The sequence below is a fragment of the Pygoscelis adeliae genome, unplaced genomic scaffold (assembly GCF_000699105.1).
Source record: "Pygoscelis adeliae isolate BGI_AS28 unplaced genomic scaffold, ASM69910v1 Scaffold15, whole genome shotgun sequence".
Classification (NCBI taxonomy): domain Eukaryota; kingdom Metazoa; phylum Chordata; class Aves; order Sphenisciformes; family Spheniscidae; genus Pygoscelis; species Pygoscelis adeliae.
In genome coordinates this window covers 1,053,628-1,080,573 of record NW_008824988.1, presented here as the reverse complement: position 1 = coordinate 1,080,573, position 26,946 = coordinate 1,053,628, and the positions used below count along the sequence as shown (strand labels likewise).

The 26,946-nt window shown below is 38.3% G+C and overlaps 1 protein-coding gene across 2 annotated transcripts in view; it reads left to right on the top strand.

Moving 5' to 3' along the window:
• HDAC9 (histone deacetylase 9) overlaps positions 1-26,946 on the top strand; it is a 452,900-nt gene that overhangs the window by 239,898 nt on the left and 186,056 nt on the right. The window contains exons 7-12 of one of the 2 annotated variants that reach the window (XM_009326083.1): positions 4,345-4,476; positions 7,589-7,704; positions 13,452-13,574; positions 15,983-16,193; positions 16,624-16,841; positions 25,524-25,790. In XM_009326083.1, the coding sequence (XP_009324358.1) occupies positions 4,345-4,476; positions 7,589-7,704; positions 13,452-13,574; positions 15,983-16,193; positions 16,624-16,841; positions 25,524-25,790 (1,067 nt within the window). Of the gene's footprint in view, positions 1-4,344; positions 4,477-7,588; positions 7,705-13,451; positions 13,575-15,982; positions 16,194-16,623; positions 16,842-25,523; positions 26,934-26,946 lie in introns of those variants that run through there. The other variant, XM_009326084.1, reaches the window with a different exon arrangement.

Sequence of the window (26,946 nt, the reverse complement as noted above, 5' to 3'; positions counted from 1 at the left end):
TGAAGCAAAGCCCTGTCAAAAAAACCTCAGCTCATTTGGGAGCAATCTGTCCCCAGGCTATATTCTTTAACGCTAGTATCTGCAAATTGCTAATATTAAGCAAAGTGGAGTATAGGACATAATGACTTCACCAAATCATTTTCCTATCTCTCATGATTGTGCTTCAGTATCATGTTCCTCAGGAGAGAATAGTTTTCTTTCACCTGAGCAATGATGGTTGTTGTGATGAAATTAATGTGTACCTATATTGAAGCCTGTATATTTTCCATTTTTAACAGTACAGTTACTTACTTCTTTCCTGTTGTATGAAGCTGCCATAAAAGATGAGAAAAATCATTGAGACGCTGTCTTTCTTCTTCACCTAGAACCAAAGTTCTCAGTTCTGTAGAGTTATTTACAAGTCATGCCAAGGAGTTAGGTAACCAATCCTTGGGTCGCCTGTGATATCTTCTGTTGTTGTTTAAACTAATACTTTCTGTATCTTTCATACGTTTCCCACTTACAGTCATTTAAAGAGTAATACCAGTTCATTATTACTAGCACTAAAAAGAGAATAAGCCAGGTAATAGTGATGAGACTGAACAAGCCATGTTAGTGCAACGTCTCATTATTCGAAATTATGCTTCAGAGTTACATAAACTGTCATTTTCAGGCTAGTCTTTCCTGAAGTCCACTTGAGTGAATCGCTCAAATGGGTATCAACTGATTCCCATCGAGATCAATGACACGGGCTTTGGTGGCCTTCAGAGAAAATAGCTGTGTCTTTTTGTTTTCTTTGCAACAAAACACTCTCAGGTAATATATTTTCCGTTTCTCCAAGTAACTGATTATTACTTGTTCCAAAGTGCTAAGTGTAGTAGAAGTGCAAAGATTTGTGGAGCAAGGAGGCTAGGCTAATAGTGACCAATTAGACCAATATCAGATGTATACTGATATATATAAGATGGTTTTTAGCAGGTTTTTAGTTGAATAGCCCCAACCTACCAGCCTGCTGCCACGAAAATGTGCAGTCCTGTTTTCCTCATCTGCCACACTCCCAGCCACATGCTTGTTTTTCTCGTCTCTGGCTTTCTGGCTCCTTGGTCAGATGATTCAGCCCACTATAGTTGCAGGCATCTAACCCAGCAAACCCCACCTCATTCAGCACCTCCAGCGCTGCAGAGAGGCCCTATTTCCTCAGGAAGGTGAGATATAGGACATATCCTGTATGGGGTAGAATTAATCTAGTTTTGAGTCCTGGACCCCAGCAGGATGCTTGGTGTACAGAAAGTTAGCCATGTGCATTAATTATCTTGGTGGGTCAGTGTCTTGGTTTATGGTTGGATCACCACATAAAGTAATAGACTGCATGAAGGTCTTTTCAATGATTTTGTGGTATTAATGGAGGAAAAAAAGGTTAATTCTTAGGGGTTTGTATCTGCATGAGGAAGCTACTCTGCAGCAAGCTGGTGAGTAAAGCTTTAGCCTCAGAAGTTATTTGGCACTGGCTCCCCATGTGACACTTCTTTTCCACATGGAGAATGCTTTGGATGATGAACATAGTCAGCCTTGGCAGTGGATTAATTAAGCTGAGCAAATAATGTGCAGCAGAAATACTTACAGGGGTGGCTAATGCAAAACAGTTATTTTGAGCATTATCCCTCTATATCTACCCCACTTCTAAGAACAACTAGTTAAAGTATTGAACCTAATGCTCATTTGAAACATAAGGCAGATTAATTACAATAATTCTTCACCATTTGCCATGAAGGCTTTCCAAGTGCCTTGCAAATACTAGGGGAACAATTTAATTTAAAAAAAAGTTTGAAAAATTTATTTTCACTTTTTGCTCACTTGTTTGCATTTCAGAGTTTAAAGGATTAACATAATTTCTAAATAGTCTCATGTATGTGCTTGGGCCAGTCTGTGTGTATATATATGTATATACATTTATAATTTTAATCCACAGCTCTATCCTTGAAGCTTAAAATACTTAATTGTGCCTTTTTAACTATCAGAAGAGAGTTGACAATTATAGATGTGTTATTACTGCCTTCATGTAGGAGTGCACTGAAGCACATAGAATTGCTGTTGTGATCCATACCTGTTGCAGTCAACAATAATTCTTCTTCAGCTTCGGTGGGGCAGGATGGTACAGTGACCTACAGTCACACAGCAAGTCAATGCCTTATCCACAGACGAGTAACAAGAAACCACTTCCCAGTGCTGCATTTTGTCCATTGGAGTAGACATCCTCAAACCAGTTAAATTTATACATTTAGTGCACTGAAACCTGAATTCTTATTGCCAGCCATCAAGTCCTAGCTGGTACCATGTTAGGAGCTGGCAGTGTCTCATGGGAGACGTTCAAGAAAGCCGGTATTGGAAGCGAACACTCTTCAAACCTTGGCTTTGTTTTTTATTGGGAGGTTTATTTTACAATTTAAAAACCACTCTTCTTCATGCCTTTTCATTTTAAAATTGATTATTTCCATTTAAAAATGATCTTAATCTTTCACGCAAGGGCTGTCTTCTCAGATGGCTCATAAATTCAGACATTGACATCAAAGTCTGCTTTCTCTGCTTATATGATTGATTCAGATGTAGAATATGATGGGAATGTGGTAAAAATAGAAAGGCAATCACTGTGACTAAGCATGAAACATTCATATAGAAGTGGAGCATTTCTCCAGTGAGTGTTACAGAGGATTTGTATTACATTAGTCTGTCACAGGTATGGAAATATTCTCCTAAATTTTAAGAGTATGGAATAGTATAAATCGAAATAACCATAAGTGCAAAAGGAGTGAGCACCTTTTCTTCCAAATGTCATCGTACCTGGGTGAGATCTGTGGTGAAAGCATGTAGTGTAATCTTAGCCCATTGTTCTATTTTCAGTTTCATAGCAAATGGTATCTTAGACAGCAACCAAGTCATCTGTACTCCATTACTAGAACCATTGGTCTTAATAATGGTAGTAACTGATAAAAATGAAATTTCTTGTTAATATTGTTATTATTAAAGATTTCCAGTGTTTTGCTAGCCTGTGTATCTTGGTCTGAAATGCACTCAAGGCACAGGCCACTTAGAAGGGAGTGCTTGCCAAGAGTGATGTAGTACATGACAAAGGCCAGCGCGCGACTGCAGGCCCTGCAGGTTACAGCAGCGCTCCGGCAGAGGTGCAGCCCCTTTGCTCTCGTGTGAGCATTTCTAACGTCCCCATCCCTGAGGGAACAAGCGGGACAGTAGGAAACAGATGTGCAATATTACATGCTGGGCAGGGACTGGAATTAGAAGTGTAGGATTGAGTTCCTGCTCCGAAGTGACAAATGGTATAATGCTGAATTGAATGAAGATTTCATTTATTTTGTTTTTCTGCTATCTCTTGCTCCTTCTTTGGGGCTGGGCTTAGGTCTGTGCATAGGAGAGAGAATGATCCCAGTTTCCAGCTCGCTCTATTTTGAGATATTGCTTAGCCAAGCCTCAGTTCCAGAAAGGGAAATATAAACAAATTCTATTCCACAATTATCTTTCACTAGCTCTTAGCAGTCTGTTTGATAGAGGGTTTACTTAGAAGAACGGATAAATGAGTACACGAAACATTTTATCATGCTAAAAATATCACAAAGTAAAAAGCACAGCAGAGCTTCATCTCTGGCCTTCATATGAAAAGACCATGTCCATTTAGGAAACAAAGGTGGAACTTGCCCAAGGTGCATTAAGTATAATCCTAGGTTTTCTGGGAATCAATCCTACTTCTTCGTTTTCAGAGCATATATTTTTCTGTGTAAATGTTCTTAGGACACTGTTATAAATCTAGTTGTTTGGTGTGTTACTCAGAAAACATTGAAGTTCTGGGCCTAAAATTGCTGACCAAGAAATGTTCTGCCAGCAAGGCTTGTTGTAATTTATATTTCTAAGAGAAATCAAAAGGCACCAGTGGAGGCTTCTCTCTATTTCTGTCATCAGACCATAATCCAATTATAAGGTTCCAAGTTCCAAGCTGTATTTCCGTGCAAGTTTTCACCTACAAGAGAGAGAAAAATTATGTAGAATATAAGCTACATTCATCTCTAATTAATACTTATGATATTAACAATAATTAATGGGTAACTTCAGAGTTGAAATGGGATGAGAAAAATAATGGGATGCAAAGATTTTCAGCTCTCTTTCTCTCTTTCCTAGCCTCCAATCTAAAACGGAGTTGTATGAGGAGCAGCAGGATGGCTGGGGGGGATGGGCAGTAAAATCTCTGCCTCCAAGCTCTCCTTGGATCAGATGAGGTCCTACAGGGAATGTCAATGGTGTCTGACACAAAGCAGTAATTTGATTTGTAATTATTTATTTTCTTCTCTTCATTTCCAGCTTCAGAGCCCAATTTGAAGGTACGTTCACGGTTAAAACAAAAGGTGACAGAAAGGAGAAGCAGTCCTTTACTCAGGAGGAAGGATGGGCATGTTGTCTGTTCATTCAAGAAGCGACTCTTCGAGGTGACAGGTAATTAAGAATGGAGAAATTCTGTATCAGCTGCGACTGCTCGCAGAATAGTGGTGGTATTTTGGAATTGAAACTGTTTGCTAAACAAAAGGTTGTATCTTGTTTTTTCTGCTGCTGAAAAGAAAACCATATTAAATAAATGGTTGTGTATAAATAGCTTGTAATCTACAGCTTTCTCCCACTTACTGAAAAGTCGTTGCCAATTTGAAAGTCATACTTTCAATCCAGCTTGGAAACCAGTACTTTACAACAGCCTGTACAAGAACAAAGAAATGGTAGACTGTTGGTGGCCAGGGGCGTCAAAGAAGAAAACAAGAATAGTCTCTTCCCTTTTTTTGTGTCTTCTGTACATGGACAACATTTTGGGTCTTGCATCTCCCACTTCCCATCTCCCGTGGAAAATGCAGATGCTAATACAAAGCGCAAACACACCTATCTGATATTACTTGGGTTAATCAAGGACATTTTGGAATCTTGTGTTTGGTCCTATCCCTCTGGTTTCTCTTGTTTGAAAATGTCAAGACTAGTTCGTGGATGAACCACAGATGCTAAGGCTTTCTTTCACATGTTTGGTGTTGCAGAGTGGTAAATTTTGTCACGTATATTATTTTGTGGAATTGCACCCAAGTTATTGTGATTTAAACAGCCTAAAGTCCTCTCGTTTTTAGTCCTTAGGATGAGTATGCTGCCAAGGCCTTATCTGTTGATTTGAAAGAAAAGAGCATTTACAGTATTTGGCCTCATTCTGATGTTTCTTGCTTTGACTTTGCATCGATATTTGGTAGCTTCATGGCTTGTTCAAGTGATGTTACAATCAGGCCATATGTTTATGCAATGAACTGTTACTATGTCAGACGTGTCTGAATTCACTTGGTGTATCAGAATTATGTCACACCAAGATGGAAATATAATACAACATGAACAAATTCATTTCAGTGTCCTCATACATGCAATTCTCGTGACAACTTCTCACAGTATGTCATGTGCAAAACTGGGACATGGATACGAACGTAAGTATGAAAGTAACTAAGTAAGGTAATTTCCCTGTAAGTTATTTCCAGATTAGAATTTTTTACAGCTAATTTATTATTTCCATTTGCTGAAGCTCTTAGGAGATTCTTGATCTCCGCTTCGTAGTTTTAGCTGATTTTCTTTATATTTTGTATGCTTACAAGTAAGGTATAAAGTGAAACACCCAGGGATTTTTTTCTGCAGCCATTGGAAGAGCAGAAGCCTGAAAGCAAATGTGTTCTCTTCCTAACTCTGACAATAATTCAGAGCCTTACAGATTGCCATTATCATTATTAATATCGGCTATATGACATTTTGCACCTTTCATAATCAAAACTTCCCTGATCAAACATTTCTGGCAGAAGCCTTTTGCTCCTTTTTTTTTTATCCTTTTAACTGAAAATAGCCCTTTATTTAAATGCCTATTTATACTTCAAGTGCCATTGTACTTTTTAAAAAAATGAGAAAAAAGAATAAGTTTGTGTTTCTTCTCTTCTATGAAAACTAGTGAGAATATGATGCAAGAACTTTACCTGACCAGTTAGCATAGCTGGGTACGGATTCACTTCAGTAAATCAAAGTCAGCTCTAGTAGGAAAGAGCAACAGGTCCAAGAAACTGGAGAAGCCTTTTGCTCCTCGCTTCGTAGTTTTAGCTGATTTTCTTTATATTTTGTATGCTTACAAGTAAGGTATAAAGTGAAACACCCAGGAATTTTTTTCTGCAGCCATTGGAAGAGCAGAAGCCTGAAAGCAAATGTGTTCTCTTCCTAACTCTGACAATAATTCAGAGCCTTACAGATTGCCATTATCATTATTAATATCGGCTATATGACATTTTGCACCTTTCATAATCAAAACTTCCCTGATCAAACATTTCTGGCAGAAGCCTTTTGCTCCTTTTTTTTTTATCCTTTTAACTGAAAATAGCCCTTTATTTAAATGCCTATTTATACTTCAAGTGCCATTGTACTTTTTAAAAAAATGAGAAAAAAGAATAAGTTTGTGTTTCTTCTCTTCTATGAAAACTAGTGAGAATATGATGCAAGAACTTTACCTGACCAGTTAGCATAGCTGGGTACGGATTCACTTCAGTAAATCAAAGTCAGCTCTAGTAGGAAAGAGCAACAGGTCCAAGAAACAGCTAGGAAATCTCCCAGTAATTTCAGTCAACGTAAGGATATAGTTTTGCATGTGAACTGAGACAGAAAGAGTGAAGAAGCAAAGAAGTGGCTATAGAATACTTATTGCCACATTTAGATATTAATTATTTTAACTTCTTGAGTACTTTAATTTGAAAGCTATTGCATGAAACAGGCTTACCTCTACTAATGCTGCGCTCTTCCATCTTTAACCTTGTTAATTGTTTCCATTACATAAATTTAATTTATATCAGTGTAGGATTAGAATAACTCAACACAACAACACACAATGACATCATCCTCTTCCCCTTTATCTTAGAACTTGGGAAATTTTAAATCACAATAACATACAGCCTTTCAAATGCTACTTTAAGATTTTTGTATGCTGTAAATATTCCTTCATATTTGTGCCGAAGCTGTAGTGAAAGTGGTGTATACTTTGCCATTATTACTTGCATATGTAATGATTAGTCCGCAATGGGCTCATCCCCTTTCTAAACAGAAGAGAGATGGCAGTAGGCCTCATGAATTGACGACATGTTATCATGACCTTTGCAAGCCTGCTATCTCTGTCATTTTGATCTCTTACAGAGGCAGGACTCTGCAATTAAAAAGAAAAGACTTTCTTTTCTTTTTACTCATTACAAGTTCTATGTCTGTATCTCTGCCTGATACTGAGTATCATACCATCTTTGTGGGAAAAATAAATAGTAAATTCTTCCTTTGTGAAGCAGCCAGATCAGAAGGGGAAAGACCAGGAGTATCTTTCCTTGTTAGCACTGTAAAAGGAAAACCAAAAGAAATGGAGGATGAATTAAAAATCTTTAACGTAAGTAAATAGCATAACCAATAGATACCTTTCAACAACAAAAAAACCCTGTGCCATAAAGAGTATACAATTAATCAAGATCATGTGATCCTTTCCAGCGTGAAATGCATGTATGTTTAATCTGTTTTTCAGAATCCTCAGTCAGTAGCAGCTCCCCTGGATCAGGTCCCAGTTCCCCAAGCAATGGTCCGACCAGCAGTATAACAGAAAATGAAACCTCAGTTTTGCCATCTAACGTTCAAGCTGAGGTAAGATTTTTTCTTTATTGAGTAGACAATTGCTCAAATATCTAGACTGGAGAGATTTGAAACTTCAATTTGATCATACTCACAAGCAGAGTAATTGCAGAAGATATAATTACCAGGGATACCAGGACACTGCAGGCTGACATTGGAGTATGTTATATATGAGATACAACTTCATATATGAGATGCATGTTCAGGAGGCCAGCATATATGACATCCATGTTCAGGAGACTCTTTGTTAACAGAAGTCCAAACAAAAGCAGCAGTAATGCTACTGGAAGAGTGGAAGGGAGTTATGGAAGGAACTCGGAAGCATCTGTGTTGCAGAACGTTACCTTCTGGGATAACCTGAAAAGGTGCACAGTGCTGAACGCTGATGAAGAACTTTTCACGTGCAAAAGAGTGATTTAGGCATTGGTGACCCTAGCGCATGTGAGTTAAGGTAGTCCCAGGTTCCAGGGACCACATGGCTGCTGAAAGAGATTTGTTTAATTACAGTATCGGAGTTAGGTGACTAAATCCTTTTTCACATCTGCCTTTTATTTTACTGTACCTCAGTTTCCGTATCAGGGCAGTACTTACCAACATAACTGACATGCCAGGAGTCTTGGATACTTGTTTTGTAAAGCGAGATTGTACACGGAAGGAATCTTAACTACTTCTTATTCTGTTTCATACATACGTGCCTATAACAACAGAAATGCAGGTGGTAAATCAGTTGTGATAAACCTCATTTAGCATAGACGACATGCCTAAGTCATGCTTTCCGTGGCAATATTGTAAAGGGACAATAAACTAATGCAACTAAGAGAGAATCAAATTCTACAATATTCTGTATCCTGTGCCTATACTTAAAGCAATTCCTGCTTTGGTAGCAAAGTTTTATGTTAGTTGTTGGTGTATACTGTTTATGTTAGAAAAATTGCATAAGAAAATGTGATTTAACAGAGTTTTAGCTAATGGAGCTATTTCTCCAGGTCAGTGGCAGGACATTCACCTCAAAAAAACCTGGAATGGGCAGTTCAACCTCCAGCAGTGACTTTTCCCCATAATGAATTAATTGTGTGTGTGAACTATGATCCAGGGGGCAGGTGGGTGACCTCTGCACACTGATTAGTAGCCTCTCTCTGGCCCGTAACCAAAAAGAAAAAAAAATTGCATTGATGGCTAACATGTGGTCTTGCCTCATAGCCCCTCTGTATGTGATTGCAAAGAACTTTAAATGATGCAGAGTAAGATCCATCATTTGGATTAGATCAGCTCCTAGTTCAGTGGAATTAAATGGTATATTTTAATATTGGTCATGTTTTCGATAGAAGTTTGTAATATGTGGGTGTTAGTGCTGTATTAAACAGGAAATCTTGTCCAATTAGATCCTGTATTGACTTGAGGATACTACAGAATGCAAAGGGAATAATGTCTCAGACTGATAAACGGTGCTTGTTACTTTGCCTGTTATAGTTTCTGGACGCTTGCCCACAGTGTTGAACCACCATCAGACAGGCATACAATCTGGTCAGGCTGGCAATCTCTGTTTGGGGAGATTTGGAAAGGTTGTAGCAAGAACCAACAGAGTTGTATTCTGTTTATTAATAGAACACCGCATTGCATATCATTTGCCATTACTGTGCCAGACATCAGAAATTATAGCCCCACCATACAATCACACATGCACAAATGAGCCTAAAAAGTCCCTTTAGAAGTTGAGCTCTGCGTGCTGGAGTGGGTCACTTAGCTCACTGGAAGTGTGCTAAGAAGCTGAAACTACTGGCTTCCATTTCTGGATCCAGTCGGGGATTTCTTTACTTCCCTGGTTACTTGACTGTTAATGCTGTGGTCCTGTGGGCTCAAATATTTTTCCATAAATCTCAACTTCAGTGCATTTTGATTTCAGTGGGATTTTCTTTGGTAGTTTAACAGCAGCCAAACTGCTACATATCTCTTTTCTAGTTTAGCATTAGCTGCCAGCTCTCAAAGGCTATATATCTAACCAATTTTTCATCAGATACACAAAGTACAGAAGTTTCTAATAATGGGATTAGTGTTCCAAAATCACCCAAAATATCACTTGTTTTGCTGTAATCCCGCATGACTCACATTGCTGTTGTTTCATAATCATTGTTGTGACATTTGCAGTAAGTGTTGTGCTCATATCTGAGTGGGTGGATAGCCGCAGTTTTCATGGCAGCAAATAAAACACTTTTTGCTGGGGGAAAACAGGTTGCTATGACAGAGAGCCATTTACCAGCAAAACATGAGTCAATACCGTAAGTGATTACACTCTAGTGCATAGACAGAATTAGAGCATTATCAGTAATGAAACAGATTTTTAGAGTATTTTTGCCATATCCATTTGAATAGCAAGACTTTTAAGTGGTTTACCCTCCGGAGCAGACAGTCTGGTGGGTAGACATTTACATTTTTTGGAATGAACAAAGGTGCACTGCAAATGCTACATTTTTGCAGATAATCTTTTACTATCACAGTTCCCTTAATGGTACTTTCAGTACCATTTGTTAAAACACTGGTCTCATTATATGAAACTTGAAAGTTAAACTCAGGATTTTAATTACACCTTATAAATAAAATGCTGCTTTTATTAGGCCCAGTTGTCTCCAGTATCATCAAGGTTCACCGCAGTAGCTATTTGTCTCTTGTAGCACGCCGTACACTTTCAGGTCACCTGCTGTGCTGGGTCTAAATCTTACTTGCATGAGAAATGCAAGCAGGATTGAGCCCCTGCACAGCATGTCCCTTGAGTTCAGAGGGACAACCTGCCTTAGTCATGTGAAATGATTAATATTAGGCATTCACAGCCTGGTCAAAAGCCATTGAACGCAATGGAAAGTTTCCAATTGGTGTAAGCAGGCTTCAGGTCATTTTCCTTCTCTTTCATTTGTGCTTTGCAGAGCAGCATTTTCTAGAATATCGCCTGATTATACAGGAGACATAAATGACATGCATGGCAGATAAACACGTGTTGCACGATTTGTGCAACCCCACAGCACTGTCTTTCTAATACTCAGCTCCTTGAGGTGCTCTTTGCAAGTGGCTACTAGGAAAACGTGTAGGTTTCTGACCAGCTGGTGAGGTTTGCTTCAAGTGTGTGTGAAGAGAGTCTAATTAATTAGCAAAAAACCCACCCCAAAAGCCTTAAGAAATAAGAATGTAACTGTGAATATTCAATATTTGACAACCTTACTGTAGCTCCACAATTTAGAAATATTAAAGCCAAACCATTTCTTCTTCCCCTCCTAATGCGTGAATGTGCATATAAACATGCACACATGAAATAGGTCTTCCTGCTTCTCAGCAGGTCCCGGTACCAAAAATAACTAATCATGGTTACTTGGTGACCATGATGTACTGTTACATTTAGTTATTGTACTCTATTTTAAGAAAGAGGGTAACTTTGTTGACAGGATATTTTAAGCATCAGGAAGCAGGATCCATGGACCCAGTGAGTAAGTACATAGAGGAGCAAGTAGGGCAGTTGCTCTTTGGGGTGATTTAGGTGCCAATCCAAACCATCAAGTCTGCATGCGGGAGGAGGACCATGGCTTAGCCATTGTGCTGCCAAATGACACTGCTGGCAACTCCAGTTTGTGCCACCGTTTCAAGGTATTGTCAACTGTGTAAAAAGAGAAGCTGCAGCTGGGGTCATGCAGTTGTGCCTCAGCATATGCAGGACCCTAATCTATGGAGGTGGGCTACTAAACTTACTTTGGGAGATGAGGTTTAACTGACTCTTAGGCTAATATTACCTGAAAATATTTTTAAAGGTCAGTTACCTCCCCAAATGAAAATTACTGATTATTAGCAGTATTAAAAATTGGATGGAAATGCTCTTACTAATAAATTCCTGTTTTCAACATTAAACTCCCATGGTACATAATGTGATTGATTCTGCCTCATGAAACAATCATGCCTGACCTTAACGTGCTTTACTGCTATACACCTTGTCACTGTTATGTTTGTTAATTCGAATCTTAGAAGGTAATAGTGGCATACTGAAAACCAAAAAGGAAACGTGCATTTTTGAAGTGACTGTATAGATGCTGCAGTTGCTACAAATTTGATTATATTCTAGGAAGCACATTAGAGCTGCTGCAGTGTCCTTCTTCAGTTAAATCTTTGTAGTCTCCCTCAATAATATCTCCGTAGTCTTGACATACTTGGTTTTATTCATGGTCAAAGGTGGATGTTATCAAGGCAAGACACTGTTAGCCAGGAATTAATGTAATATACAAGTGAAGCTTCTTTGTTTCGTGTGCTATCTGTTGACATTCCCTAGGTACCAAAAGAAAATTACAGAGATAGACTTCTAGTGTTATTGTCTCAGTGATAGGTCGTATCTCCAAACAAACTGTATGAGGAAGGTTATGTTTTGGAATAACATCCTGTGTTTTTGTGCTTAACCACTTTTCATTGATGGTCTGAAGTTGCATTGTATTAGCACAAAGTATTTTACAGAGTTAATTGATATTCCAGGTTTGTCCAGGGGAAAATCTACAGCTCCCCACAACATGCTTGACAAGTTATTATATTTACTTTAGTCAAAGCCCGAGTGTGCAGTATCCCTCTTGGAGGTGGTCTATTATTGGAGTCCCATATGCTTTTTGTTTGGGAAGAAAGCAGTCACTGTGTCATACTGTTACACAGGGTATTCTTTTTCAAGGATGTTGTTCCCTTGGGGACCATATCATGCCAGAGTTCCTAAGTCTAATAAGACCTTTGTAGCTCTTATTGTGTTAAAGTTCTGGGAGGGAAGCAAGAGTTAAACAGAAAATGTAATTCAAGCAACTATACTAGACCACATGTTGAAAAACATGACTGTTAAAGCAGAAAGGCAAAGGCTTCAAAAAGATTCCTGTTGTGGTAATGTAACTTTTTATGTTTCTTCCCAATGAATCTAGAATGGAAAGGCAGAGCGTGATCTTTGTAGAATGTCTAGTTTTACTTGACAGTAATTAAAAATAGATCAACAATTCCATGTCCTTGAAAATTATATCACAAGGCTTCAAAAGAAGTGTTAAAGATTTTAACTCGAGGGGAATTAGGAAGGCTGTGAGGGGCATCCCACCATCAGAGAATGATAGGACGCTGATTTTGTATATATGCATGTAGAGAGGGACAGTACATTTTTTTTAAATGGCAGATATGGCAATCATCTGCCTCACTTTCTACCCAAAATTCCCATGTCAATGGAAGTAAATAATGTGCCTGAAACATCCCCATATCACAATCTGGGTAAGAAAATACATGGACTAGGTAGAAACTATATTTCATACCTTACAACAAAGATTATAACAACCACGGTAAAGTAAAGGTCTAATAAACCCACATTCGTGACACCTTTGATTCAGCTAGATATACTCCTTAATTCATTGGCTAAATTCCCACTGAGTTTCTAGTAGTGAAAGTGCAGTTGATGAGAAGAACTGATGTTGAGCTGATGAGAAGTTGATGAGAAGAGGTGGTCTAGGAATCCTCAAGATTTTGGTTTTGCATGGAAATTTGATTTACTAACCAAGGAATAATCCCAGATATATATCAGTTGTTTTCTTAAGAAAAGAAATATCAACAGCTTTTTCACAGGGACAGTACTTTTCCTTATCTGGAACCCCATTGGGGTGCAAACCAATGCATGATACATAACTGGCTTTCAATATAGCAGGGTAACAAGGATAAAGTAACCAAGATAAAAAACTTGGAGATTATACTTCTGTTGTTTTTCCCCTTTATTCCAGCATCTGGTTTCACAGCAACGCCTTTTGATACAGGATGAATCAGTGAACTTATTGAGTCTGTACACATCCCCTTCTCTGCCCAACATTACCTTGGGACTTCCAGCAGTACAACCTCAAATCAGTGTAAGTGACCAGTCTCAAGCCTTCCCGTCTACTTTTGCTTCCAGAAAACCTACTTTCTGACTATTCTCTTTTTTTAGCATTTTGGAAAGTAAGCAATTCAGAGTAGGAACCAGACCTTTCTTTGCATTGGGCAACATCTGAACATTTAAGGGCACAACCTGAAAGCAATAATCATTCTTTATCACAAATAAACAAGTGCCAATTAGTGCCAAACAAGTGCTTAGCTAAGTATGCACCACATGCATTGCATTTATGTCTGCAAATCAGATAACATTTCAGATATGGTGAGAAGTATATGAGGAGATCATTTAGTATAAAAGTTCAAATTATATATCATCCCTAACTGGTAAAGTACAGCACCTGTAACATTTTATGAGATTTCAGTAGCAACCTAAGCTGGGCTGGAGCATAGTAGGGGAAGAATCTAGTATTCCTGCAGCTAGGTTTGTTATTTGAGGGGTGTGCTATCATCAGACAAATAAAATTGGTGATATGTGAACAACACTTAATATTTTAATAAGTTATATTCATATGCCCTTTGTTCAGTCTGCAGCAATCACCTTTATTTAGAGCTAAATGTTAAATTGATATGTGAAATGTATGAAAACACAAACGTGGTATGTATGAAATCCATGTGGATGGGTAAGGATCTTTAGATCTAGACCAAGTTACAGTAACCTAGATGTGAAATCTGAGGCTCAGTAAAATATCTGAAAATTTTGCCACTGGTCAAAACTTACCTTTTCTGATTTCCAGCAAAAAATGTAAAAATACTGATATAAGTTATATGGTGGTTCTATACAGCAGAGTATAAATTCTGAAAAAATTTTAGCAATTTAAATTTCTTAGAACATGAATTGGTAACTTCTATAAAAATACTAGGGGTGTAAGTACAGCTTTCCACGGTGTAAAAAAAAAAATCCATACAATTCACTATGGTTTGTAATAAGTGCTACTTAATTCCAGTGCTAAATGTAGTTTCAAGTTAAAGTTTCATGTTATTTTATGGCTTTTTCAGTACATTTACTGTTCTCACTAATAACATATTGCTGCAATCCAACATTTTAACATCAGATATAGAACTTTGCAAAGAAAATTGTAAGCCTTAAGTCAGTTCTTGAGAAGCCTTTCATGAGATATTTATAAGCAAATTATTGTTTTTAAAGGATGGAAAAATTGAACTGATCATGAAAAGTAGTGCTTACTTTTCAAGATGATATCATAAAAAAATTCTTAGCTATTTCACAAAAGATATGACTAGCTTCAAAGTAATTTTATAACATTAAAAAGGAAATGAAAATTTAATTTTCTCACTCAAATCATATGAGCTTTTGATGTGGCCAGCTAGCACCAAATACTACTTTTGGCATTAGAAGAAACAAAGGGGTTGATTTATGTGAGTAATGTTTATTTCTGTTACCAGAATAAGCAGTTGCAAATTGAATGTAAAGTTTACTTTGGTGTTTGTTTTTCAGGGAAGGGTGATAGCAGAGTGTGAAGTTAGCATACACGCAAAAAATATGAGTGAAAACCTTGGTTCGCTTCATTAGAATTTATGGAATTTAGATTATCAGAGATACTGTTTTTACCATGACATACCATAAGTGGCTATCTGCAAGCCTCAACGTGCTTATTTCTGTTAGGTTATTATTTCTGCTACAAAAATTGTTATTCCGTTTTAACTGTTCTTTTAAGAAATTTTTTTTTTTAACTAGACAAAGAACAAAGAAATATAAAGTACATTTGCAATGCTGAAGGGCCAAAACTTCCAAAAGCTTTAAATCAATAGCTGTGCAATTTATAAGGGCACTTTAAAATGCCACACACATACAACAGCTCTTGATGATTCTGTAGGTGAGAGTTTAACTATACAAATTTACTTTGCAAAGGGTAAAACTTACATTTGTGCCGTCCTTCAGGGAGTCAGGGAGTGCTCCAGGAAAAGTAATAGCTTCCCACTACTACAGGTAATTATTTTGTTTTGCTGATTGGCTTGCTGTCTGATGGAAAGTTATGTTGAAAACCAAGCCTTGCCTATTCCAAACTCAATGGAAACTATTTCCTCTGATCCCCTATTTTCCTGTGCAGGGGACTGTGGGAAGGTCTTTAGGAATTTTGAGGATAGGTCCTGTCTTTTCATTAATAATGTTGTAACTAGTAGTTCCTTATGCTTTGGCTTTTACTACTGATTGTTTTCAAGTGGTTTCATTACTCAGTTTCTCACAATGTTACATTTAACTGGCATGTTCTTCCTGCCTTTTCATCTCACAGTCAAAGTGTAAGATAGGGATGTTAACCTTTTCTTCTGTGTGTATTCATAAAGTATGACATAAGACCGTCTAATCAAGTGAAGGTATAAATGGCCAGGTCTATGAAAAGCAGTTACCAGTGCCGTTATTCTTTGACAGGCTTCATCGTCATTCAAAGAAAAGCAGAAGGGGGAGACCCAGTCGCTCAGACAAGGAGGGGCCTTGGCTGGACAGTATGGGGGGAACATTCCTCCGTCCTCAACTCATCCACACGTTGCTTTGGAGGGAAAGCCAAATAGCAGCCACCAAGCTCTCTTGCAGCATCTGTTACTGAAAGAACAAATGAGACAGCAAAAACTTCTTGTGACTGGTAATGATCAAGGCTTCAACACAAGAATAATTTAAGATGTTTTTAATGACATTTGTATTCCCATTAAACTGGTGGTATTACCCATGAAATGCGGTAATACAGATACTATACATCCTAACCATTGGGAAAAGTGGAAGGGTGGGAGAAAAAAGGACAGCATCTTTGTTTTCCCTCTTTAGTGATCCTGCTCCAGTCTGTTAGCCTGAAAGAATTCAGTGATTACAGAAAAGAGAAAATGATTACTTCATCACATTCTTTTGCAGCTGCTGAACTTCCCAGTGTGGCGAGGCACGTGGTACACGTCCCACTGCATCAGCACTGATGCAAAGTTCTGCAATATACCCCCCTCTTCTCAGTGAAAGCTTTCTGTCCTGTTAGAACTGTTAGTTTGTCGTTCTTCACATGGGAGTGAAATGTCCCTGTTTTGCAGGAGCGGTTCCTCTTCATCCACAGTCTCCTTTAGCAGCAAAGGAGAGAGTCTCACCTGGCATAAGAGCTGCCCACAAACTGCCTCGTCACAGGCCACTGAATCGAACCCAGTCAGCTCCTCTTCCTCAGAGTACTTTGGCCCAGCTGGTCATCCAGCAGCAACATCAACAATTTTTGGAGAAGCAGAAACAGTACCAGCAGCAGATCCACATGAATAAGGTGAGTTCCCAAAGTAAGGAATTTCCAATAAATGTAAAAGTTCAATACTAATAAGGAAGTTTAGGTATTGGTGCCATCTGGTTGTGGACAGGAGTCAGGTTCTTGCACGAGTATCTTGTTTATGCACAGTTGGTATATACCTTTGTATAGATCTTCATTTTCAGCTTCTGAAATATGCTACAGAGGTAATTTGTGGTTCTTGACATCAGTAAGAATACAATTCAAGAAAATAGGGCTCAAAGCTTCTTACAGATTTAAATTACAGGTGGTTTCCTGTTGAACGGTAAATGATGCCTTAAAGATTACTACGTTTCTATCCAACTTTTTAATGTGCACTTTTGTGCTTCAGCGATGGTTCCATTCAGCTGCCTTTGAATTGTATTTTAAGCTCTCTCATTGTGGACTAGTATGTGGAGTAAATGTATAACTCATTTGAATTCAATCAACTGATTAAGTTTATCTTTTTTGTTTAAGAAACTTATCAAACATCTGGAGAAATTTTTAATCGGCTTTTATCAAACCAACTTTTTCTCTGTAAGTCACAGAGCTACAATTAGTAACATGAAAATTTGTTATCTATATGGCGATATAAAATTACCATGTAAGGAGAAAGAGAAGAATGTGCCATTGCTAACATCAGATACAGAGTTGAATTGTGCCCCTCTTTCCCCGTAGAGTAACACCTTATTCTGAGGAGGGGGGAAGAAGAAAAGGGACCACCCATTAATAAACACAGAGCAGCAGAATCTAAATAGATTTATCAGGAACTAATGCTTCTACAACAAATGTGATGCTGTTCCCTGCTCTAAAATGAAGATATGCAAGTAATTGAATGGTTTTATCTGGAGAACATTTTTCTGCACTCACTACGTAGCTTTCCAAAAGTTGTTTGCTGGAGCTCCTCTAGTAATTCAAAGGTATTAATCATGCATCTTTAGTTGTCTTCTTTTGTTTGAGGGTTACTTAATAACTATATATGAGGCAATGGCAAAGAAGAAAAGATGAAAAGCGGGCATTCAGCCCTTGTACCTAAGAGAAAAGAAAAAAAAAATCAATCCACCTTACAGGGTGAACTTCCCAGGGGGTACTGATTCTTTGGAATCTACTAAGAATTCCCAACAAAATTAGAAACAAACCTAGAGTTTAAGTACATAGTTTGTACAGTGGTTTGGTTATTAAATCTTGTCTTAATTAGGAAAAATGAAGACCAGAAAACTTCAAAGTTCAGAGCTGATCCTTGCATGTTAACCCCTCTCAGCTTGGGTGTTTTGATTACTCAACTAGGACTCCAGTTGGCTTTTCTTTGAGTATGCATTCCATATGTTTAATCAAGATGGCATATGTATATCTCGTAGCCTCAGGTTTTGAAAATATTTCACCTGCCCTCAATTGTCTGAAGAGAAAAGAATTTTTACTGGTAAAGTACTGAATTTTTGTGCTGTTTGTGGGTATTCACTACAAACCGATCAGTTCATGCATTCCTCACAAAGCAAAGAACCCCACTGACATGTTTTTGTTAGATTATATGCTTATTGACATAAATTCTACCACAGCATTTGGGGATATGTGCTGTGACATATAGGTACATTTCTCCCAAATGTGAAAGTTAAACTTGAGTCACATAAACATATTCCTAGTCGCGTAGGACTAGGAATGCATTGTACCTCACAAGAACTAAGCTGGATAAGGAAGTAAAAAGACCGCAGTTGGTTTGGGATAATGCTTCTTTCAGTAACTTTTTTTTTCTGAGTTAAACTGCAAATAAAATATATGTTAAGGAGAATAATTCCCTTTCATACTTGAAATACACTTTCATTCTCACATGGTTATTTGTGATAAAGAGACAAAACAATTCCTCCTTTTAAAACTTAGTGAACCGAGCTTTTATTCTCTACAGTATAGGCTATACACATATGCAGATAGTAGAAATTTAAGTTTATCCTTAAGCAGCCTTTCGCTGCCTTGAACCTCCATAACCTACTTCCTTTACCCCAGTAGCTTCTCAGTCTCCTTTATCCCTACTCTCAGAGCAGCTAGCGTTCATCAGGAGCACAGTAACTCATCAGAGCAGCAAACACCTAAGGAGGAATAGGATCGTGCTGCAGCCACAGAAGCAGTGGGTTATCTGAGGATGTGGGTTGTTTATCAGACTACAGTTTGCAGCACCTAGGTTCTTCTACAGCACCATTCTCAGAAGAACCGTTCTGATGAATAGTACTGAAAAACGTCAGTGGTCTAATCATGTATCTGTCCTCTGCAAGTATACAGAAAGCCAGGGGGCTTTCTTACATACTTAAAAGAAACCTGATTTTTAAGAACTGGAATTTAAGGGTAGCCTGTAGACAAGAGAGTGAGAAAAGATCAAATCATGGAGTGGCTTTTACGTACTGTATTTAAAACTATATTTTTTAACCCTTTAACTTAAAGGTTCAGTTTGAACACATGTGCCTACATAAGGTTTTTGAACTCTGCTAGCATGGTGGAATATACTTTGTTCAGTCTTAAAACTTGCCTCTATTTGCAGTTGAAGTTATTTGTTCATTATATAATTTGTATGGCTTTACAATCAAACTTAAACTCTGCAAAGCAGAATTATTTGAACCTTAAAACAGTAGATATTCTAGACAATGTAGTAAAACAACCCAGTATCTTCTCATTTCTTAGGACAAGCTTGAGCATGTATCAAGTGAATACATACACTTGTTATTTTCCATTGTTCTGTCCCTTACTCTACTGTTCATAGGCTGTATAATGAAATCTGCACAGAGGTATAATTCTCTCCTTTTCAGTCATGAAAAATGTAGGGTTTTTTTTTTAATAAGGGATACTCAAACATTCTCTTAAAAGTTTTGGTGAGAAAGACCAGAACCATTTTAAGCTGACAAGACTATGAAATGCCAGTTGATCAAGAGCTTAGAACAAGTTAATATCTTCTTTTTCTTTCCCATTTCCCTTTCCTTTTTTCCTTATGTTTAGGACTTCAAGTACTTAAGGCTTTAATATATTTCAACTGAACGCAGTATTTGAATGTTTGCCATGAACTAAGATGATATGGCATGTGTCAGCACGCCCTGAAAACTGTTTTTGGTCAGATCTTTTTGGCAGACATATAGGTGAATCTTGCTGTAACAACAAAAAGAGGAAGAGAGCAAGTTTCTCCCCACCCCATTGATCTTGTATTTGTCTTGTATTAAAAAGCCATTTCTTTTCTTTGAGAAAAAAATATACTTCAGCAGCAAGCCAGTGCTGCTGTGAGGGTGATAACAAGCAAAATCTAACATAGGTCAGAGGTAAAGAATTCCCCTGGATCATCTCCATTCTGAAAAGAAACAAATCATTGCCAAGAGGTGTGCCTCTGTCCTTAATAACAAAGAGAAGATCCCCTATGGATTATTTCTGGTCAGCTGTCAGATGCCAGGCTTTTGATGTGGGAAACAGTATACGTCTCCACTGAAGTCTGACATTTATACCTGCGGGATCTAGTATGCTGACCTTCGGAAAACATTCTGCAAATGTTGACATCCCATCCAAAAGTAGGTAGAAACCCTCGTCCTAGTTTTCTGGGGAAAAAGTAATAATGAATGTGAAGTAATCTGAACTCTGCTTGTCTTAGGGAAGATTGGCTTTGCCGTTGTCAGCTTTAATATACTTCTGTCCAAATGACAGCTTATTTCCTCATAAGGCCCTTTGATCACCATTGCAGATTCTTCATTCTGCTCAATAAAGGGAGTCCAAAGTCTGAAACCCCCAGTTAAAATTATTGCAATCGGGTACCAAAAGACCATTACTAAAGAAACCCTTAAAATCTTGATGTTATTTGTGTATCTCTGTATCTAGAAAGCTTTGACCCTGCCACTTGCATAAAAAAGGGAGATGTTGATGTAATTAATGTAAATGCAAAGCCCCTAGCAGAAGTCTGCATTCAAGAAAATCTCAGAAATCATAATGTGAAGTGTACGTGAACAAAGCCCTCTGTCTTTAAAGGTTATTTTTGTCACGTATGATGAATAAAGGCCTGCCTCCACTGAAGCTAAACTAGCACTGTCTTCACTGGGACCGAGGTTTTATTTGATCAGTGTGGGAACCCTACATGTGTTCTTCAAATAATGTATTGACAGCACTTCAACAATTTGTTTTCAATGGTAAAATCCTCCTCTGTATTGGAGTAGTAAAGGTTAAAATAATGGGGCAGTTGGTAGTGTGCACTAAAGTATGGGAGCAGTATGGATAACGTTAAAGCTTAGATAAGGAGTACCTGAATTTCAGTTTTCATTCCAGGATGTTAATTGTTTTAAAGTATCTTTCTATAGGGAACCAGTGACTAGGCAAGACTGTGAGGTAAAAAATCCATGACAAAAAATACATAGGAAGTGAAAATTCGTTAGTGCTTTGGATGGTGATCATAATTGACCGGTATCTGTTACTAAAAAATGAAAAATAACATGGAAGTTTCTGTTGATTTATTGATGGAAAAAATAGGAAGATTATTTGTTGTCAGTAGGAATATTGAAAAGATACAGTTAACCCCAGAGTAATCATTCACTTCTCTGAATGATATTTGGTGAAATACGGAAGACTGGATCAGGTCCAGCTGGCGTAAATGAATCTAGTTTCATTAAACATATTACAACTGAGGTTTTGGCTTTCCAGCTTACACATCTGACTAGCATCTTCTGAAGGTGAGAGGTAGCACATTTCTTCTTTCAAATATTGCTTATAGCAGGGGATTATTTGGTCAAAACTGTAGCAACAGTTGACTATGTTTGGAACTGAAAAATGCTCAGAGTATTTTCTCCTTTATTGAGAACTAATGTTTAAGCCATGATGCAGAAGAATGATTTTGAAAGAAAAATACATCCCTTAGAAATGTTGTACTACATGAGTAACAGAGACAACAGTAATCAGGTGCCAAGTTGTTTCGGTACAGCTAACAACATGCATAGCTGGTCAGAGTAATCTGATAGCCATAGGAGAGCAGGAGAAAAAGTGTGTTCCGTGGGTACGTACATGAGTTCTTAGAAATGACTGCCATGTACTTAAAATGAACAATTAATTAAGGAAAGAAATGTATGGGGTGGCTGTTGCAGGATTTTGTACTTTGTCTCTTTGTAAAGATATTTTATTTAAAATACTGTATTTTACAAGAGCTTTATTACATTACATCATTACAAAGGAGAAACAAAGGCAGGGGCTGTGGCTGAAGGACTTATAAAATGGTCTGTTGCAACATCCAGATTATTTATACTTAGTCTTCCATTTTTCTGTACAAGCGAGCAGGTTAGATTGTGTTTGATGTCTTCTTTGGTTGGACTTTTGCAGTTATACAATGGAGTTGATGTCTGTAAATGTTTCCTCTCCTGCTGCCACTATTTACTTTGGCTCATGCATATCCCTTACAGTTTAATTTCCTGAAAATGGAAGAAAAAAAAAATACAGGTTACATTAGCATGAAACCATTTTTTTGAGTGACTCCTTTAGTTGGAATAGTGATAACAGTAAAGCGTACTGGTTAAAGAAGGCCAATCTGTACATCTCTAATTTATTAGTGAAATGAACGGTGGTTTTATTATTATTTTTAAATGTAGTCTTATTAAAACTCGGATTAAGCAATCACTTTTTCAAAATCAAAAATATGCATTAAAATGAGGAGAAAGTCCTGCATGTACCTACAGATAAATTCAGAAAAAAATGGTAAGTGGGGATTTAAAGTGAAAGATTTAAACATTAAGTGTAAGCAGAAGTATCCAGCTGCACAGTGAAAGGACTTGAGCAGTGTTTCATTCAGGACTCATTTTCTGCTATGTAATCCAGCTTTAGATAGAGAGATAAGATAGAAATATTGACTCTAAACTGGTATCTTTGCATGTCTCCAGATACATAATTTTCCACGGTAGTACCAGGAGATATATTATAAAATAAGATGTTTCTGACCTAGGACAACTGAACAGTCTCCTGGTAATGCTGCTAATGTAATTACTGGAATAAGATGGGGCCAAGCTGCCTTTAAAAACCACTTTAACAAATATGAAAGCGTGGTGGTGATACAGAGAAAGCAGTCAGCTGTGGCTTAGCAGACTGAGCAGCAGGAGTGGTTTTCAGGTTTGGGGTCATGTTCCCCGCCCATGCCATCCACTCATTTTTATCATGCTCCGTCTATGAGAGGACATGGCTATACATGAGAGGACATGACTATAGTGCCTCATAGCCCCTTGCCTGAGGCTTAGCTAAAGTCACAGTGTAAAGGATGTTTTTAATAAGATTTTGCAGTAAAGATGATAATATGAATGCACTTTGTAAAATCTACTGTGTAAATACATAAAGACTTTCATTTCACAGAGTTTTAGAAAATTTAATTTGTTTAGCTCCTCCTGTCGCCGAAGTCTGGAGCAAATCGCCTGCTGACTTCCATGGCGTGGGAGCAGTCCCCAAAACAGGAACACTGCAAATTGAAATGCACACAAATACCACTCTAGTCTCCGCAGCCCCCTTACGTGTGCTTGTGTCACTCCACTGATTACACGCAAAAAGCGTTTGAAGGTGTTCCACGTATAGATTATATGCTGCAGTCCATCACATGTTGCCTCAGAAGGCTCAGCAGTAGATCTGTGCCGTACAGCAGCGCAAAGAAGAAAGAGCCTGACATAAAAGTGAAAAAGCATAAAAGAAAGGAGAGCAGTAATGAGCTAAATATGTGTCTTAACTTTGCTGTGGACATGCACTCATTTTCTCTTGGCTTCCCCTCCAGAATAACCCACCTGATGTCAAGTAACTGGCACATGGAATGGTTTACAGATGGATCAGCATCAGTGACTCTCGTAGCTGTATATGATTATCTGTCACACAGATGTTTCAGCTTGTATTTGCTTGCTAGCAGCCAGCCAAGCAGCCAGACCTGCCTTTCTTTTCTTGCTTGAGGAGTGGAGAGGGCTCGCCCACAGATGTTTAACTGAGCGACAGAGAGGAGTGTACCCGAGCTGAATTAATGTAGTTAGCTTCAGTGCCTTCTTGGTCAGCATCATTCCCTGAGAAACAACTGGAAAACATTTATGGGTTTGATCTGAGAAATTTTCCAGATGCTGCTTAATAAAAGGAGACGCTGCATTAGTTGCAGTAGTAAGGATTCCCCAGCTTAGAGCATGCCACCTGCAGCATGCAGGATACACGTGTTGTGATTTGCCAGTTACTACAGTAACGAAAAGGGATTTTTTGTTTGTTTCTTTTTAGTCAGCCATTAAACTCCCATTACTCCCCAAAAATGAAGGTTTGCTGTGACCCAAGCCTGTAGACTTCCATTGTGGAATTTGTTTCTCCACTGATGTGAGGCATATGCATCAGAGCCTCAGTTGGAACCGCACAAACAGATCTTTCAACTCTTCTTGTTGACTTTGTGGAAGTTCCTGAATCCAGCTGTAGCTTCTTGATCATAGCTTACATGACAACCCTGCCCTTCACTAGGGTGGCATTTTTCTGTATGCATTAGCAAGCAGAATGAAACTAGATGGTCCACGGTTTGTGACAAAAATAGCTATACTGAAGCTGTCCAGTAACTCAGCATATATATATACACACACACATATATATACACACACATATATATATAACCCAGCAAACTGGCTAAAACTCAGTTTGAAAGACTTGATAGCTGGGGGGGGAAGGCAGATGGGAAGAGGAAGGTATGTAAGAGCAATGGTAAAAGGTGGGGTCTTCCCCCACCCCCACCCCCCCAGTATATTTGACCTTGGTGATACAAATCAGTATTTGCTTGAAATCAAGTGGGCCAGTTGAATAAATGATAATTACTCACTTGACCCTGCAGGTGCTTACTCACGTGTCTGATTTGTACGTCTTTCAACAAAGTGGGGATTTTTTTCAGTTTTGGCTTTTTGCATTACATTTGGACTATTCTGGAATACATTTGCTGCATCTTAAATGATAAAATATAAACTGTACTTGATTGCAACACTGAGGCATCTGGCAGCTCAGCAAAGCTTCACAATAGCCATTAATGGTGTAAAAACAGTATTGTCTGAGTAGCCGTGTTGTATCATCACTGCTGAAACAGGGCTACCTGTACTGTGCGTGACAAAAGCGAAAGTCTTTCCCGTCATGGACACACATGCTTGTAGTCTCTTTGTGCCACAGGCGAGGTGACTGACAGCAGCTCTTTGTCACTGCTCCTTTGGTGACTTCTAGTGCTTTCGTACTTTAATTGATAGAGAGGCTTGTGTGAATATTCCCTAATTTGCTTGTAGCAAAACATTAACTGGATTAATAATTTTCTTACTTCTTAGAGTTCTTTAATTATTTTGTGTTGTGGAAAATGAACTGTAATATAGTCAAATAAATTTCTGCTTTTATGTTTGAAGAGTATAAAGGGAGACTTATGTCTTTTGATTACCAGCTGTAACAGATGTGTAATGTTTTCATTATTCTGCCTTATTTTTAGTTTAGTATTACTGTATAGCACTCTCTACACACATGGTATTTTCTACTGCAGAATAACAAGTGACCTTTTGCTTAGGAACTTTGGGTCTTTTTTCCCCTGTACATTAATATTTTAGCAATGCATAGCTACCTGGGTTTGCTGCAGAAGCTTTAATTTTGTCAGTGCAAATCTAGTACTTCTCGGGGTTTGCCATCAGGGAAAGGAGTCAATAACCGTTCCCCCCCTTCTCTTTCCAGATGCTCTCTAAGTCCATTGAGCAGCTCAAGCAGCCTGGCCATCTGGAGGAAGCTGAAGAAGAGCTTCACGGAGATCACTCGATGCAGGAGGAGCGAGCTCCCGCCGGCGGTGCCAGCGTTAGGGCTGAGAGCAGCAGTGCTGGTGTGGATGACAGAATAGGACAGCAGGTGGGGGCTGTGAAAGTCAAAGAGGAGCCACCGGACAGTGATGAGGATGTTCAAACCCAGCAAATGGAATCTGGGGAGCAAGCTGCTTTTATGCAACAGGTAATAGGCAAAGATTTAGCTCCAGGATTTGTAATTAAGGTTATTATCTGAACATCACATGCGTTTTCTAGGCTTTGATAAGCAATTGTGTTTTGATTCACTGATCTAGCAAATCCTGATTTACCGGTCAAAGAATTTAACAAAGGCAGAAGTGTTGTATGCACACTTGAAAACATAGTGAAGCTCATCCTTATGGCCACTAATTGAGAAAATACCTGTTGCCGTCAAATAGTCTACATAAATCTTTGTATAATAGCTGGTAGACTTTGTATTAGCCCAGGATTACATTACATCGCTTAGTTCTAGTGAAAGAGAACTCGTATCACCTAGCTTGTTGAGATCAGCAATTGCTGGAATTAGTTTCCAGACCTGATTGATGAAACATTCTTCTTCTCTGATTTTGAATCCTCTGACTTTTGCTTTCAGCTCTCTGTATATACTGTATCATACTGTAGTCTTGAACACTGTTAACGTTAGGGTATTTTTTCCCCAGTAGACAGGTACTGACTGCTATATCAGTGGTCCCAGGCTGGTGTATAATTTAGAGAAGAATACAAGGTGGATGTAAAGAGGCAAGGCAAGGCACTGTTTAAAAATTGCATTGTTTTCTTTTTTGCACTGCTTAGTTAATTTTTCATTCTGTCTTATTTGATGAAACTGTCCGCAGAGACATCCTTAAATGAAGCAGATGCAAATACTGGTGAGAAGTAAAATGCAGCATTAGGTTCCAGTCAGTTATTAGGATATTGCAGGAAAAGCACAGAACTGTTATCGTGATCATCTGATCTCCAATCACTTGTTTATTTTTTTTAAATAAAGACTAAGCATACAATATCGCATAACCTTTACCGCGAGGTTTCATGGACAAATACTAAAGTAACGACTATGCATAAAATGCCGACTTGGCAAAAGGAAACTTCAGATTGTCGGTGAGCATTTCACCAAAGCTGAAAAGCGTTTGTGCAGCCAGCGAGCTGGCGTCCCGTTCCGTTGCTGTAAGATCAGGCAGAGCAAGGCTGGGTGCAGTGGAAGGCCCTGTTTATTTAAGTTGCTACTTTGTCAGGTCCCCGTTGTTCTCCTGCAGAAAAGTGATTTTGGGAGGGGGGGCAGGAAATGCCTTATGGAAACAGGAAGCCCAAGTGATTCATGTGCTGAG